Here is an 18,332-nt window from a genome sequence, read left to right as displayed (position 1 = left end):
CCATAAGCTGGTCATAAAGGCCTAATTGACGATGCCTTCCAATCCAAGGTTTTACCCAGATTGCACGTCTCATTCGACGCCTTCTTCTTCTGTGTCTAGCATACTCAACTGCCAACTGTAACCAATCTTGGTGATGTTGCAGCACTGCAACCTCCATCTCTGAACTGCTGGTACAAACTGATACAGATTTGGAAATGTGAGACTTTATATACCCCCCATACGCTGGAAATGCGCATGTAATGCGCATGGGATAAGTTGGCTGTATGCTCAGAACACGTTAGGCATAAGCTGAGTACGTTAGACTGTCGTTAGAACGACCATCATAACGTTAGCCATTCGTTAGACACATCAGACACACTTTCATTAAACGCTCCTCTAACGCTAGGTTTCCTGACCCACTCAATTTCAACGTATGACAAGCGTACTCGACGTATGAGTAACGTACCTTCAGCGTACCTCTAGCGTGTTCAGCGTATAAGGAACGTATGAAGAGCGTAAAATTCATACGTCAGCATACGCTGAAAATCTTTGTGCATGTTCAAAAATTTTTTTGGCCGTCAGCGTACATCAGCGTACACCGACGTACACCGGCGTACTAGAAACGTATTCCAGCGTACCCCTAGCGTGTTTCAGCGTATGTCAGCATATGCCCAAAAAGTCCATAAGTTCCTCATACGCTGGCTCTATACGCCAGAGTGTGACAGCGCCATAAGCAACATTATATTCATGCAAAGTCCCACTGGTTTGACTATATTACACCAGAGTGTAAACTATAATCAGCTGCAGCATTATGATACTGAACAATAGTAAACATTACATTTAGAGATTCACCAAATCTTTATATTGGAGGTATTCTGGTGTGACTCAGCAGCGTTTCATTCACGTCTGCAGTATATGAACCTGTGAGCCGAAGGTCAGCGACTCACCTGACAACCTGCAGCATTAATTATTGTGATCTATTCCCAAGATTCAACTAGAAACTCGAACACAAACATGAACAACACTGAATACAAGCACAGAATCCATCCATCAGGGTAAATTAGTTCCAGACAGGCATCTCCTTCATGCATAAATGATCTAAATCAGGGGTCGGGAACCTTTAACACTCAAAGAGCCATTTTGACCCATTTCCCACAGAAGAAAAAACACCGGGAGCCGCAAAATCCTTTTGGTATTTAAAATGAAGACAACACTGCATATATCGCTTTTTTTACCTCTATGCCCTTGTTAATCAGTCGTGATTAATTAATTACAAAGCCTCTAATTAGATAGATTCATTTTTTAAATTGTGTCCTTCCACTAATATTTATCTTACTTGGTTAATGTCATTTTTGCTCTTGGACCTCATATGTTACGTAATGTTAACTGGAACTCAATATTTTGCTAATGTCTATTTAACTTGTAAAATCTATTTATCTTAAGCTAATAACTTTTCTCCGGTAAGTCGCTGCCCTATTTTCCAAGACGACACTCCTCTGACTCTCTGACCTGCTGCCTGGACATCGAGCTGTGTTCTTGCGAGTAACGTGTATTATCCTATCATGAGTACTTTTGACTCAAAGACCAGACGTGTCTTTCTTGGAGTGGAACTTTAATATACAGGCTTGCCATTCTTGAGTACAAAACGATATGAAACTACAGGCGTTGCTTCTCCATCTTCTCTGCATCAACTTAGCGCTCTCATGTCCCGGGGGAAACAAACCCAGCAGCACATCCGGTGGAGTGACACGTCAAAATAAGAGCGGTAATTTCATAATAAAACTCTCTATATTAAAATGCATTGAAACGCGCCTGAAAGGCAGAACAATTTATTTTCCAAAGTTACAGGGAGCCACAACATAGGGCTGAAAGAGCCGCATGCGGCTCCGGAGCCGCGGGTTGCCGACCCCTGATCTAAATAAACATTTTAGCAGGCAGCGTGCAGGCCCACCTATCTTGAGGGTCCTGCGGGCTCCATGCTTGTTGTTGTAGCAGATTCGCTGCAGCTCACAGCGCCCTGTGAACTTCCTGACGACGAACTTGAGGCCTCGCCACAGACATTTACAGTAGAGGAACACGAAGAACTGGGTCACCACTCTGGGGAGGAAAGCACCGGTGATTACATTCACAAACAGGTAAACACACACCGACAACTCAGATTATACAGAGAACACTTGGTTTGGGCTTGTAACCTAAAATAGAGAAGCTATGCATGACAAATTCTTGGGGGTTTGCAGTTATTAGTATCTCCAGTATATGCTTGAAATGAATTAAATGTAAAATTGTGACAAATACGTGACAGAAAGAAAATCAGCTGAGTCCTGTTTCTAGCAAATTTAGCCCAGAAATAATGGTTCCAGTTCTTGAATGCACAAACTTGCTTCTTCTTTTGATCAGACTTGATAGTAAATTGTATATTTTGGGGGTTTTGGTGGTTGAGAAACAACAAAACAAGATTTTAAATGATGCCTCATGGGATATTGTGATAGACTTTTTCTGTTGTTTTATTAAACCTTACATGCATGACTGATTGGACCCTACACTCTTCCATAAGTGGGACAAAAATGACCCGTATAAGAATCAGTGTGTTTCAATAGCATTTTTGTCATTTTGATTGAGAATAAAAATTTGCATTATTGTTTGGAATACATTTTTGTCCACACCAGAATGATTTCGTGTTTGAAATATGTTGATTTTTCATTATAACAGATTTTGAATGTTTTGATGATTGATCAAGAAGAGTATTACACAGAACAGCTATAGAATAATGTCACCATCCATTTTGTTGACATTTTTCCACCCTTTACCTCCAGCTGTTGCTACTCTCCATCCCTCCAAGCTTCTGCGCTGTGTTACCTGTCGTATATTATCAGTGATAAAGAGCTTGGGGCAGTAATGCAAATATTACATTTCTTTAAGAGTATAAAACGTAACTTAAAGGTTTAAATGGGATGATATCAAATACAAGTTTTTTGAGGTATGGCTGGAATATAAAATTTTAAAGCCCTTTCATTATAACCATAGTACAAGAAAACGACATCACCGGGTCATTTTTGACCCACTTATGCATGGAAGGATTAAACTAATCAGAAACTGCAGCTCTGATATTGTTCTTCCTGTGCTTTCTCCTATTGGGATTTCTACCAAAATCAGTGTATTTGAGGTTTTACACTATAAATCCCTCTTATTTCTGACTAATTTTGCAGAAGAAAAGTAGGTCAAATGTTGATCAGTTTTTAAAAGCACTGTAGAGAGAAAGCACCCAGACGTAGCAACTGAAGTGAACAAATAAAAGACATGACATTGAGATAAAAGAGAGAGTCAGGGAAGAAGACATGAAGACAAGGAAGTCATTCTGAAGGCTGTGCTTCACTTCTACCAGGGGACACTTGTAGCAGATCAAAGTGTGCTATTTCTGCAGGTGACGCTCAGAATGAAAATGGAGATGTCTTGGGAAATGCATAGTGACCCATTAAGAAACTGTGGAGGCTGAAATGATTTCCAGCCTTCATGAAAGCCGAAAACATCCTGCGCTTCCATCTGTTATCTCAGAAAATGCAGAAAAAGCACACCTGCGCAGCGAATAACCTGGAAAGCCTCCTTCTGCTAGCAACACACACACGCTTTGTTTTCTGTGGAATAGAGTTTGCAACCTTCCCAGGCAGAAATAAATCCGTCTGATGCTGAAGGATCACAGCGCAGCATCATCTTCTGTGTCAACAAAAGATGACAAGTAAAGTCCAGGAGGATTAATTTGTCTTTCCGAGGCCTGTGCATGAGACTGGCATGTTAAACAGCTCATACAGACACTCTGTCATTTCCTTAACCTTCAAGGAAGTGAAGCAGGAAAAAAAGAGGGGGATGGTGGGAAGTTATACTGTAGCCAAACAGTTATAGGTTTCATACACAGAACCGTCAAATAAAATGAACTTGGACACTGAACCTGCTGCCTGATAATTAATTTTAAAGGCTCGATCTGCTAAGGAAAGCTGCTCAGTCCATGAAAACACTTGCTTAATGTCTTCTGTGGCTCCGCAGGAGGTTAAAAATAAGAGTATAACACAAACTGAGGCTATAATTTTATTGAGAATGATGAAATGGGATTTTTGTGCACATCAGTTTGATTTACTCAAAAAAATGTGCCCTCTGACCATCTAGCTGCTAAAATCCGGATACAAAAAGACGGAAGATGTTAAAAAATATCATATTTTTGTTCGGTTATTCAGTGTATTTAGGATTTAATAGCAGCAATGAGTGTTTTGGGCCATGTTTGAGCCTCAGGTTTCCCTCTAAGGTTACTCGTTCTGCTTGGTGGGAGATGTTTACAAACAGAAAGTAAGACTACAAGCACTAATCAAACTTTCTCTGTACGTTTTTAGGCTAAAAAATATTTACACTAGTTTTATTTACAATTTAGGCAGCAAGCTAGTCTGTGAAAACACTTGTTGAATATCCTCTGTGCCTCAGCAGGAGGTAAAACAAAATGTATAACACAAACTGATGTCAATTATATTAAGAATGACAAAATGGGATTTTCAAAATGGATTATTTTGTGCACATCAGCTTGATTTATTCAGAACAAGTGCCCTCTGACCATCTAGTTGCTAAAATCTAGATGCAAAAAAAGAGGAGATGCTCAAAAGATGCTCCATCTAAGCTTTAATAGCAGAAATGAATGTTTTGGAGACTTTTGGAGCCTTGGTGTGTGTGTGCGCTATTGTTGTGGGGACCTAATGTCCCAACAACAATAGGAAAACCAAAAGAAATGTCATTTGTGGGAACCTCATTTGGGTCCCCATGAGGGGAAACAGTGTTTTCTTGGCCATGTTGTTGTTACTGAAAAAAGTAAAAGTGCAAAAACATTTCTTTAGGGTTAGGCATTGTTTTGGTCTGGGTTAGGGTAAGGGTTAGGGGTTAGATATGAATGGGAGTCAATGGTATGTCCCCACAATGATAGCAAGACACACACACACACTAACCCTAACCAAAACAATGCCTAACCCTAAAGAAACGTTTTTGCACTTTTACTTTTTTCAGTAACAACATGGCCAAGAAAACACTGTTTAAACTTGTGGGGACCTCATTTCGGTCCCCACAAGTGACCTACAGGTTTTCCTAACATGGGCACACACACACACACACACACACACACACACACACACACACACACACACACACACACACACACACACACACACACACACACACACACACACACACACACACACACACACACACACACACACACACACACTCACTCACACTCACACTCACACTCACTGTGTTTTCCTATCCTTGTGGGGATCTACCATGGACTCCCATTCATATCTAACCCATAACCCTAACCCAAACCAAACCCTAACATGACATAGTTTTCGGTTTTCCTACAGTTGTGGGGACATTTGGTCCCCACAATATAGTAAAAACATGGGCACGCACGCACGCGTGCGTGTGTGTGTGTGTTTTAGCAAAGGTAGTGTCTACAGATACGGACCCGTATCCGTAGCCCACAGGCTACGGGTACGGCACTTTCCATTTGCCAGACAGATACGGACCCGTACGCGAGTCTCGCGAGTCAAGAAGCTGCTAACCACTGCAAACTGTTGAAAGGTAAGCAAAGGTTAAGGTTAGGGTTAGTGTTAGGGTCAGGTTTAGGGTCCATACCTGTAGTACCGATGCTACGGGTCCGTACCGCTAGCGTCTACCAGGAGTCACGTGACCAGATCTCGCGTATCTGATTGGCAAATGGCAAGTGCCGTATCCGTAGTCCACAGGCTACAGGTACGGGTCCGTAACTCTAGCAACAACCTTTAGCAAAAAACTATTTATGTTGTAGTTTTATTTACAATTAAGACAATAAAGAGCACCTATTGTCTCTATCAAGGTTTCAGTAGTTAGTGCATTATTTTGTATATATTTACCGAGAATTTGGAATATTTTGGCTCCACTTCAATTATTATAGAATGCACGATCACCAATTTCATCATACTTTCTCATTTGCTGGATTGACAGATCATAAATGTGTCATTTTGGTTGACAAATCTGACTTCACTGTGTCTTCAACACCTCTGAGATAATCGATAACTGTCTCATCTTTTTCATCTATGCTGTCAACTTTATGTTGCTTTTTTATCCACATGAGCAAAGTTGCTTCTCTGTCCTGGAAGTGTTGCTGCTTTTGGACTATTCTCATCCAAACTGAGGCTCTGAGGACTGATGGTGTTGAACTTTATGCAGCAGTGAAGGTAAATAGCAGTCTGTGTGGACAATCTGGACCAACAAACAGAAATATATGGCTCCTGATGAACATTGATGATATTTTCTGGTGTATCGTTTGCATCAAAACATTTCTATGATATTTCAAATGTGTCCTTTTGATGAATAAATCTATAAACTCTCAAAATTCAGCCACCGCCAGTTAACTAAAATGCTGCACACACTTTAAATACCAAAATACACAAACAAACCTGTAACAATGATTTAGGGTGTTAAGCTCTTCTCAAATCGAACACCAGGGAGAACAGGTGGGTCTTGAGCTGTGACTTAAAGGTTTCTAAAGTCTTAGCAGTTCTTGTATGAAAAAAATAAACTGTATCAGAGAGAAAAGACTCAATCACCTCCATTTGCTCAAGAGCATCTGATTGATTGACATCAGTGCTCTAACTGAAAGTATGATGATGGAAAAGTTTGCCTAGACAAGATGGCACCAGTAATCCAGTAATAATTAGTCATGTTTTATTTGTTGTTCTTTTAAGATTATTTTTGAATATTTTAAGTCTCATAGAGAAGTTGAACACTGACAGGAGATGTGGGCTAGAAGAAAGGAGGAGTGACATGCAGGAAATCATACCATTGCCACTGAATTGGTGACTTTCAGCCCCAATTCATGGGTCACCTGATCAACCAGGTGAGCTATTCAGACACCTGTAATGATTTATTTTTATTTCAAACACATAGGTGGCAGTAGAAATGCCAGCGTTCACACGAGGAGAATTGTATTAGCTCCATAAGACTGCAAAAGGACAAGGACAGTAGTGCAAATGTGCAAAATGAGAAAACACAAATGGTCAATTTGTTTCATGCACCCGCAGTTAGCGGGTGCATGAAACATAATCCTCCCAATGGACTCCTAGCAAACTAGTAGGTAAAACATCAACAACTAGGTGTCTGTGGTGTCAACAGATGTTCATATGTGTGTCTACAAGCAAGTATACTGACAGTCAATAGAAACTTTGAGATAATGTACGCAGAATTGTACTTGTAGGGGGGTTGTAATTATTCATTGTGGATTTACTGATGATCTAGTGCCCTGGTAGTTGAGATAATGATGAGTTGTCATTTTGTCATGATTCATTGCACATAGGTTGGTCACTTTGCAAAAGTGAACCAAATACACACCAAGCAATACTGAGTATCTGCACAATTTGAGAATGGGTTTTGAAGGCCTATATAAAGGCCCAAAAAAGGCCACCATTGTTAGTCCAGTGAACAGCATCATGCCGCATCTATCACATGAACAACGTCTCCGGGCACTGGGTATGGTGGAGGCCGGTTTGAGCTACAGTGATGTAGCCAGGCGTATGGGCTGTTCCCAACCCACAATCAGAAGCCTGGCCCAAAGCATGCGCCGACGGATTGCTGCCTGCATCGAAGCAAATGGAGGCCATACTCGGTATTGACTGTTGTGACTTTGTGTTTGGCAGATGCTGTTTTCTTTTGTGAAATTCTTTATTTTGTGAAATTCTTTATTTTGAAATCATTCTTGAAACTTTAGATTTTTGTTTCTGTATGCCAATATGCTAAACAAATGATTCATATGAAGAAAATCCAGTTTCGGGCTTCAAAATAAAAATTATGTTGAAAAATATGGTCTCAGAGTTTTTAATGACTGTCAGTGTATAATCAAGGCAAATTCATTTTTTCTGTGTCTACAAAATATAAATTCCGTCATCTGCAGAGTTCAGCTCAGACGTTTTGCAGACATCCTTGTGCAGGTTAAGTCAACATGTGACCACATAGACAGGAAACAAATAGTCCTTAAAACAAATGCTTGATGTCTATAATTCATCCTTTAAAAGAAGTTGTAATTTAAGCAGCCACTGCCAGACTTTAGAGGTGCTTCCCATCTGTAGTGGAAAGTTCTAAACTCTCCAGATATCATGTGTGATGCACCTCAGAAATAATCACTCAGTGCTGCAGCCAAATCTGTAAATGGCTGCTCTATCCTGAAAAAAAGTGCAAAGTCACAGCTTTTCAGAAGCATCAACAGGAGGCCTGTGTGTCTTTTGTGTACAATATCAAAGACAACGCAATGTGTGCATGAAAAGAACCATCAAATTTAGCATTCGTCTGTGCATGGTGATGTGTAAATCCTGAACTGACCTGAACAGGAAATCATATATTCCTGAGATGTACAGAACTTTTAACCTTGTGTTCAGTGAAGATCAGCAGCCCAGTCCTTATTCATTTCTTCATCATTTTGGACATTTTTTATTAATGTTGGACAAGTGTCATGTCATCCTGGATGAATTTCTATTATTTTGAACAAAGTTGGAGTCATTATCAACAATTTTTGACCCATTATTGACACATTTTTATTAATTCTGGCAGATTGTGAATCATTTTTGACAAACATTCAGTGATTGTGGACGGTTTTAGGCCATTTTGTACAAATTCTTGGTCACTTTCAACAATTTTTGACTAATTTTTGTCAAACTCTCCAGAGTTATTGTCTCTCCCAGTATTCTGTTCTTTTTATCCCAGTATAAATTGTGACTGTGGGTAAAATCACTAACAAAAGTCCCACAATCGTCCCACATCTCCATGGTCACTGCAGAAATAAGATGACCCCTAGCTGAACCTCAGAGCTGACCACTGCTCCATAGATTGTACAGCAGCTTGAGGCAAATCTCTGATGTCGTTCTACATGAATAAAAGCAACTTGGCTTTGAATCAAACTGACGCCCTGCACAACTGGAGATGCAGAGTTGAAAGACGAGCACCAAGGTGAGTATTTGCAGGCAGAAGGTCGCTGTTGCATGAAAATCAAATGTTTGTGGAGCCACACAAGAGACAAAACCTGCAGATTTGTTTGCCTCTGCTGCTTCCATATCGACCTCTTTTTGTTTCCTCCCCAAACTGTGGGAGGTGCGGCACTAATTCAGGCCTTTAAGTCCTCCTAAACACTCGGATCGGCCAAAAACCATTAAAGGCGCCGCATGAATCATTTCTACATCAGAAAACTATTACAACAGCCACTGTAGCACATTAGTATAATTACTGTAAACAAACACAGCCATCAGTGAGAAACATTGGCAGCCTCTGTCGGCCTCCACTGTTCATTAAAAGTTAACAACGTTAAATAGCTCTGAGACTATAACAAAGAGAGTAAACTGAAAGACACTCTCCACTAGATTTATTCTCTTATTAATAAGAATAAAAAGAGCAGGGGTTTATGGGAAATGTGGTCTTACATAGGGAAAACCCACACAAAATCACTGATTAAAAAGTAATACTGTGGAAAAAGTGGCAGATTAAAGTGCATTTGTGAGTGCTATTCATGATGAGGATATGCAGAAATCATCTTTTAAAATGCTGTTGTTGGTTCATAAAGCATTTAATGGTTCAGAGCCAAAATATTCGTCTGATCTGCTGCTGCTGTCCAAACCTCTCAGGTGGGTGATTTACAGCTTTTATGTGACAGAAATCTGGAACAAAGCAGAGGCTCGCCCAGATCCAGTTTGGTTCATTCAAGGTGAACATCTCTTCTTTTTATTTACTCTAAATGAAAGATTAATTATTTATATTTTGCATTGCAAGTTTTATTTTCTATCCACTTTTAATTTAACTCTTGAAATCATGTTGTAATGTGTCTTTTTCATTTATTATGAATATTTTTAAATTCAATTATATTTGTATTTTTTACTTTGTTTCTTTTCATTTTTAAAATATTTTTAATTTAATTTCTTCTCATGTTATTTGCTTTATTGTTTTTATTAACTTTAATCTTTTTTATTGAATTTATACTTATTTTCTTTTTTATTTTCTTTCTATTTTTATTTTATATGTTTTTATTTTTTCATTTTCTCTTTATTTTATTTTTGTTCTTTCATTCTATTGTATTTTATTGCATTTATTTATTTTTGTGTTTTTGGCTTTATTCATTTTATTTATTTTTATTATATTATTTTATTTTTCTTAGATGCTTTTATTTCATTTTCTGGAATATAATCACATACATTGGATTTGCATTTATTTTGTTTATTTATCTATTTATTTATACCTTCTATTTTTCTTTTATCGCTTGAATTTTGAATTTTTGTATTATCTTTCTATTTTAATGTTTTGTTTTTTATTTTTAACTGATCCTGCCTCTGCTGATTCCTCATTGCAAATTTATAAAATCTGAAATTTATTTATGAGCAGCTTCTTGGCCCACGTTTTCATTGAGCCTTGCATATAAAACATAATAGTTTGTGGGTTCATTTTTTTTTCGCTCTATAAAATACTTTGTGTTACAATCCATTTTTATGAAAACTGTTCCAAAAACAAAGTCTTACAATACAAAAGACTTAGTTTCACATTATCAGTATAACAATGTCAGTGTTGCTATTTTTATTTATCCTGACATAAATGTTTAAAATACACGTGTGCAGAGAGAGACTATTAATAGAAACACCTCTGGAGAGCTCATGGTTTACATGTGCTCCGATATTAATAGGCCTCTCATTCAATCCCATTCACAGCCACTTAATATATCAGAATCGATATCAGAAAGCTCAGCTGGGAGAACTGTTCATAAACGAGTCGCAGTGTTTGGTATAAATAAGTAAAAAACAGCACACAGACGGAGGATGAATGTACAATGAATTCCTGATGCGATATTTGTATAAACCCAGCTCTGCCTCCATCTTAACACCACCTCACCTCAGAAAATGCTTCATGTTGGCGGCGGTTCCTCCTCAGGTGTCTCCGGAGCGGACGGATCACCTGCAGACAGACAGGATGCCAGTGATTCTGCTGCGGCCGAGCGACGCGCTCCGGTCGGGCCCGAAGCTCCGGAGCTGTCCGCGGTGCTGAACGAGCGAAGCTGCCACAGAGCTCCGGGTTTCTGCGGGTTCTGATCGGGCAAAAAATAAATAAATAAAAGAAATGATCAGCTCAGCGAAGAAGAAAAACACCCACACGAACCTGCTCCGGGGCCGGTTTCGCCCTGACAGAAGCCTGGAGAAGGAGGCGATCAGCGGACACAAACACCGATTAATCCGCAGCTGCTCACCAGACGCAGCACGGAGCTTTGCATGCAGGGAAACGGACGCAGCGTTTTTCTCTTACCGACGTGAGGTGATACTGGAGCAACAAGGCGGGATGTCGGCGGCGGTTCGTCCTCTTCACTCGGCTCCGGTCGTCTACTGCTCCTCCATGATGACAGACTGGAGCTCTAAAAGCGACAGAGCAGAAGCGCAGTGCAGAAATCCGAGGCTCCACCAACACTGCAGCTCCAACAGCATCTGTCCCTGCACACAAGGACATCTTATTAACTTTTGCATGATCTATAAATTAAAAAACGTTTTCCGGAACACAGAGGAACTCCTAGGATCTAGAGGACTCAGTCCAGCTCACAAAACTTCACATTTTAACCTTATATTCGCACCATTTCTAAGCTATTTTGGAGAAAAAAATGTGTAAATGTGACACAGTATGGTCATCCCATGTTCCACATTATCACACCAGCTGTTTTTCCATAAACTGGACATTTTTACTCACTGTGGGCTCATTTTTCACTGCAACATAAAGTCTTCCAGCTCTATGGAAAATGTACGTTTGCATTTGTCTTCTTTTTGTTATATTTCTTCATATTTTAGTTTTATTTTTTAGTTTTTATTTTATTCTTTTCATTTTTTCCCTTTCATTGCATTTTTAAGTTATTTTGGAGTAAAATCAATATAAATATTAGACACTGTGCTTTCTATGTTTATCCTATATTTCACTTCATTATCACAGTAGCTGTTTTTCCACTAACTAGGAATTTTCTCTCACTGTGGGCTCATTTTTCACTGCAATATAAAGTCCTGCACCTCTATGGAAACAGCAAAAGTACTGTTAGAAGTAAAACAATGCTGCAACCACAGGGAAAAAATTATGCATCAGATCTGAATTTAAAAAAAAAAAAAAACATAAAAAGAGTGTGTATTCAACATTACAAAAGTAAATTTCTTCAAGATATTCAATGTAAAAATGCATCTTAAAAGAACATTTCCTACCTCAGTGACAGCAGTACTGCACAACCATTGACCAAACTGTCAAAAAAAAATATTATTTCAGGAGGTCATCCCTCACATTGTGATTTCATTGACAACCCAGATTCCTCTTTGCCTGCACCACAGAAAACCTACCAAGGAATTAGTCTTATTCTTAAACCCTGAGAGTGTTTCCACCCCCCATCTTCATTCCAGATCCGGACCATATTAACCTTGCCAGCAAGTTAATTTCTCGCGATATTTGTGAGTTCACAAATCTCTGAAGAAACCATCTTGCTCCGCTCCCGCCTTCACTTTTCGTACAGCACCAAGTTGGTTCGGGCCAATCACGCAGCAGTATTCGTGTGTGGGGCGGGATAATGGGCGGGATATCCGGGTGTGACGACAACACCAAGCGCCAGTAGATCAAAACAAACATGGCAATGGAGGACAACGATCGTGTAGATGCTATTAAGTCAGTTTTAGCTGAATCTCCTATCGCTTCTTTGAAGGAAGAACAAGAGGCGCTTTGCGCATTTCTGGATGGTAAAGATGTTTGTGCTTTTTTACCTACGGGTTTTGGTAAGAGTTTAATCTACCAATTGGCTCCGCTTGTTGTGAAGATCCCGCGATTGGCTAAAAACAAACCTGTCAGAGGCGGGACATACTGTTGCATTGTCCAATCCGTGCGTCTTTCCTCCGAACGGATTTACATGGAGCAGTCCCAGATTGATGTTGTGGAGTTCTAGCAAGTACTACAAAATTATTAATCTGACTATTCAAATCAAATCAAATCAACTTTATTTATATGGCACTTTTCATACAATACAGTAACACAAAGTGCCTCACAGAGGATAAAAACAAAAACAACACAATACAAAACACTGTGAAAAACCCGAAACCTTCCACCCTCCAACAAATATACACACAGATACACAATCACATATACATTCACACACATACGTAGACATACGAACAGACATACATATCCACACACACAAACATACTGACATACACACACCCACATACACCATCTGTCTTTAAGGAGATATAGAGGAGACATGGCTGGGCACCGAAATCCAAAGTGAGGAAGAAGCCACCTGTGGGGGCGACACACACCGAATGGAGTCCTGGACCATGACTGCAGGGGAGCCGACACAAGGACCACCCCAGCCCAGGCAGACAAGAGGCTCCACACGAAGGTGTAAAGCTCTCCAGCCACCCGGGCCAGGGCCATCCACGGGCCAGCACCCCCATCAGTGGACCAGAATCAACTCCAGGTGTGGTAGGCCCCCAGGAGGAAACACTGGAGAAACGAGGGACTAAAATAGTAAAACAAATAAATAAATAAAAAATAAAGAATAGTAAAAAATAAATACATCAATAAATAAATAAAAGGTATGGAAGCTAAGACTGAGATAAGAGAAAAGAATGTATAAAGTAAAAATTTATACACAAAATAATAAAAATTGTAAGAATAAAAAATGTAAGAATAAAAGTCAGATTAAGAAATTATAAAGAATTAAAATCAGTCAGTTAAAAGCCTGATTAAAAAGATGGGTCTTGAGCCTCTTTTTAAAAACATCAACATTCTCTGCGGCCCTGAGGTTCTCTGGGAGGGTGTTCCACAATCGGGGGCCATAATAACTGAATGCCGCCTCCCCGTGTGTTCTAGTTCTAACTTGTGGTATCGTTAAAAACCCAGCACCAGAGGACCTCAGGGTCCGCGAGGGTTGATAAAATAAAAGTAGTGCAGACAAATAAGAACGCCCAAGACCGTTAAGACACTTATAAACTAATAAAAGAACCTTAAAATCGATCCTGAAGCGCATGGGGAGCCAATGCAGCGATTTTAAAATAGGTGTTATATGCTCCCGCCCTCTGGTCCTCAACAGCACTCGTGCGGCTGAATTTTGCAATAATTGTAAGTTATGCATGCTCTTTTTAGGGAGACCAGAGAGCAGGGCATTACAGTAATCTAAACGACAGGAAATAAAAGCATGCATCAGCACCTCCTGACTATTGCCAGGTTAGGACCATATGCCCTTTGTTCTAAACCTGCAGTGATTAAAGCCTGTCGATGAACTTACTATGCACAGTGGAAGAACACAAAAGTACTGAGCGGCACATTCAACAACAAATAGATATTTCATTACCTTTTTGACATTTTAATTAGCTTACGTAAACACAGCCTGCAGTTCAACCAGATTTTTTGTCACATTGAATCACTAATAACTTTACTGTTGTGCAGAAGAGAGCAATATTTTTTTTTGTTTTTACAGAATCTGTTGAGAGCAAACCCTACAGTTGTAGCTTTCTAGTGAGACATGCAGAATAAAATGTTTTTTAACAAATATCGCAATTATATAGGCTTTAATATGGCTAATTCTGAAAACAGTAGCATGCAGGTAAACAGAAGCGAAGGAGAGAAAGCTGCTTAAAATGGGCTGTATATAATTATGTAAGTGTATATTAGTAAAGTGAATATCAAACAAGTCAGCATGTTTTTCTGAGCAACATTAAACTTCAGCCACAATTGTGTGAGAGTTGTGACAGGTCTGATTATAAATACAGTTATTTTTAAGCAAAATGAGAATCATCTCCCAGTAAATAGGCTAGAAGTCACTAAAAATTCACAAGGCGCCACCTGCTGTACAGGAATGGTAACATGCCGACTCTGGTTATCAGACATTGCGCTTCAATCAAATTTTGGAAGTCCTTAAGATTTCAGAGTCTGAATTTAGCTGTTTATTGTTGGAAAGTCAATCAATTATCAATCATTTCAAAGAAAAAGCAAACAATGCAAGACAAACTGACCACAATGAAATGCAAAACAACAACAAAAAGACAGAAAATGACCAATAGAAGATGTAAACATGCCACAAAGAGACAGCATAGACTGATAAGAGAAGCAATGTGAGCACAAGAAAATAAAAAAAACACCAGAAAAAGGTAGGAATGACCAGAAAGAGACTCTTAAGACCACAAAAGACACCAAAAATCTAATTAGTCCAGGTGAGCGTTTGTACTATATTTGAAGAAATTTCTGTCAGGCTGCCAGAAAGAGTTGCTAAATGATCACAAAAAGACACAAAACAACCACACCAAGATGAAAAAGACCACAAAAATTGAGAAATTATCAGAAAGAGATACACAAAGATACACAAAATAATAACAAGGTGGAAAAGACCATAGAGATCCTAACATACTACAAAGAGACAAAACTGACTGAAAAGAGGTACAAAATGCCAAATCAATCATAGAAACATGAAAAATAAACACAAAAAGATGAAAAATTACCAGAAAGAGACACAAAACAACCACAACAAAATGAAAAAGACCACAACAAGATCCAAAACGACTACTAAAAGACAGAAACAGCTCAAAAGAGATGGAAATGACCGACAAGAAACACACAAGAAGCACTACAAAATGCAGAACAAGTATAAAAAGGATTTTTAAAAAATGAGCACAGCAAGATGTAAATAGACCACACAAAGCCAGAAATGGCTCCAGAAAAGATGCAAAATGTTTTTTTAAAAAAAGAAACAAATGATTACTACAAGACACAAAAAAGAGCAGAAATAACCACAAAAAAGTAGAAATAGGTGACAAAGACAAAAAAGAAAGGAGGAGAAACCTGAAGGCAACAAGAGGAACAAAAAACTATGAATAAAAGAAAAAATATTTTTAAAAGTATTTTTAAGCATTTTGAGCAAGACACTGAATCCCTAATTGCTCCTGATGCGTCATGGTTAGCGCCTTGCATGGCAGCTTCCACCATCATTGTGTGAATGTGTGGGTCAATGTGACGTATCATGTAAAGTGCTTTGGGTATCTTTCAGGTATAGTAAAGCGCTATATAAATACAGACCATTTTAAAATTATGCATTTCCTAAAAAAAAAAAAGAAGAAGAATTTTTATGATCCTATTAACTACTTGGACCAGTACCATATCATTTTGCAGTATCTCTACAGTTTCCATTTCAACACTTATTAGCTGCACATGTCGCTTTTGGTCATTTATCCTTTACACATTTATGCTCATTCAGTCTGATTTAGAGAAAGTAGTAACAGCATGATATAATGAACGTATCTATTGGCTTCAGCTCTCCACGTCGGACCAATAATCTGCTCTGGTGTTGGATTAGAGCTGATCTGGAAGTGGGTTAATGCTGCAGGTTGTCAGGTGAGCCGCTGACCTTCGCCCAACAGGTTAATAACCTGCAGACATGAATGAAACGCTGCTGAGTCACACCAGAAAACCCCCAAATGGAAAGATTTAGTGCATCTCAATATTATGTTTACTACTGATCAGAATCATTTTAAATGCTGCTACTGATTATAGTTTACACTCTGGTGTAATCTTACAGTTGAACCGGTGGGACTTTGCATGAATCTGATGTTACAGAGAGTCTTTGCTGCTTTAATATTGAATGTTCATACTTTGAATTCATGAATATATTTATCTTCTTGCTCATTACACAATGTTTTGTGTTTTAATATTTTCATTTCTGTGCACCAGGAGGACAAGCACTATTTTGGTTTTATGCAGAGCTTTTAATGACAGTAAAGGCTTCTGATGTTTGATTCAGTGACTGCAGAGGACAAACTTGCCTCTCATGCAGACAAGATCCCAGGACTGGATGTTGCATGAACAAATTTCAGTTTTGTGTTGCATCTGCGGGTCTGCAGCCTTGTATTGCTGGTCCTGTCTAAAAGCAGGTATCTGCAGAGAAGTTGAGACGGTAATCCTTTAAGAGGATCAGGTCTGAGACGCAGGGGGAGGATTCAGGATCCACTAACCGTCCGCCGTGGACGCCACATGGCATTTCTGTCATGTTGGCACAGTGAGTGTGTTGGAAATCTGCTGAGCTGTCTGCACTTTGTGGTGTCTTTATGGCACATAAACGGTGATGGTGGCGTCCTGCGACTGATGGAGCAGTTTCTTATGTATCCTGAGTGTGAGGACGACTGACAGGAGGAGGAGTTAAGGTGAGACGTCAACCGAGAGCCTCTATGCAGGACGGTTAGCTTTGTATTAATGACACACTTCTGGGCCAATAATATTAGTTTGACATTACAAAGCATCCAACGTTTGTTGGTCTAGTGTCATTTTTATCCATACTAAAATATAGTAGAACCTGTTCAAAACTTTTAAATTTGTTAGTAATTGGGTAACAGTTATTTTTTTTAGCAATTAATATAGTTTATAATGCACTGCAAAGAAATTGTTTGCATGTATAAAAACATTTTAAGTTCTTTTTACTGCATAAAATAGCATATTTTACATTGTCACAGCTGTATTTTCCTATTAGAGGCTGTCTGATTATCGACCTGTTCAATTATCAGATCCAATATTCAGCATTTTTTGATTATTAGTATCCAATCTCTCTTTAGCAAATTTCTGATAAAACTATTTTATTTGAAAATGTGTAACTTTGGTTCTGATACAACTCCAAATTTAGTCATGTCAGTAGTCACATGTTATCAGTAATAGTCTAGAAATACTGGGAATAAATGGTGAAAAGTTTATTTTATTTAAATGTATGTTAAATGCAAGCAAACAAAGCCATTTCAAGTTTACATCAGTCCACATTTAAATTTTTCTTGTATGTTCCAAAAATCTGTTTTCAGGCTCCTTGATTACTAATAATCAATATCGACACTGAAAAACATATCAGTGGATCCTTATTTACTATATTGTCATTAATCAGCCTCCACTTTTAAGTACAATGAAGAAGAATTATGGTTTTTTACAAAGTATTACATCTGCTCATAACACAGTGTTAAATGTGATATAAACATTCTTTCATACAATAAATGTGGGACAGTTTTAGAGTAAAACTAGTGTTGGGACAAACACTGTGTCAAATACACACAGTTCAGTTCATGCAATAAACCAAATTGCAATATATATATATATATATATATATATATATATATATATATATAAATCAAACATTTCATTGCATTGAAATAAATCATTACTGGGCAAGTCTAACCCAGTACTGCAAAAGGTCAAATTATACATTTGGTGATTAAAGAAATCACTTTCAAAAGCTGCTCAGCTGCTTCTTTCCTGAAAGAAAATGTCATATGAAAAAGCCAAAC

At 38.6% G+C, this 18,332-nt stretch overlaps 1 protein-coding gene across 4 annotated transcripts in view; it reads right to left on the bottom strand.

The window, feature by feature from the left end:
* elmod1 (ELMO/CED-12 domain containing 1) overlaps window positions 1-11,579 on the bottom strand; it is a 33,655-nt gene extending 22,076 nt beyond the window's left edge. Inside the window, exons 1-3 of one of the 4 annotated variants that reach the window (XM_051937688.1) lie at window positions 11,314-11,579; window positions 10,906-10,968; window positions 1,931-2,076 (exon numbers count right to left, since the gene is read on the bottom strand). In XM_051937688.1, the coding sequence (XP_051793648.1) occupies window positions 1,931-2,076; window positions 10,906-10,922 (163 nt within the window). In that variant the 5' untranslated portion in view covers window positions 10,923-10,968; window positions 11,314-11,579. The other 3 variants (XM_051937685.1, XM_051937686.1, XM_051937687.1) reach the window with 3 other exon arrangements.
* Window positions 11,580-18,332: the final 6,753 nt, after the last annotated feature.

This window comes from Acanthochromis polyacanthus, chromosome 17 (genome assembly GCF_021347895.1).
Source record: "Acanthochromis polyacanthus isolate Apoly-LR-REF ecotype Palm Island chromosome 17, KAUST_Apoly_ChrSc, whole genome shotgun sequence".
In the NCBI taxonomy this organism is placed as follows: domain Eukaryota; kingdom Metazoa; phylum Chordata; class Actinopteri; family Pomacentridae; genus Acanthochromis; species Acanthochromis polyacanthus.
The sequence above is the reverse complement of the archived record's forward strand: the minus strand, read 5'-3'. Positions and strand labels throughout refer to the sequence as shown.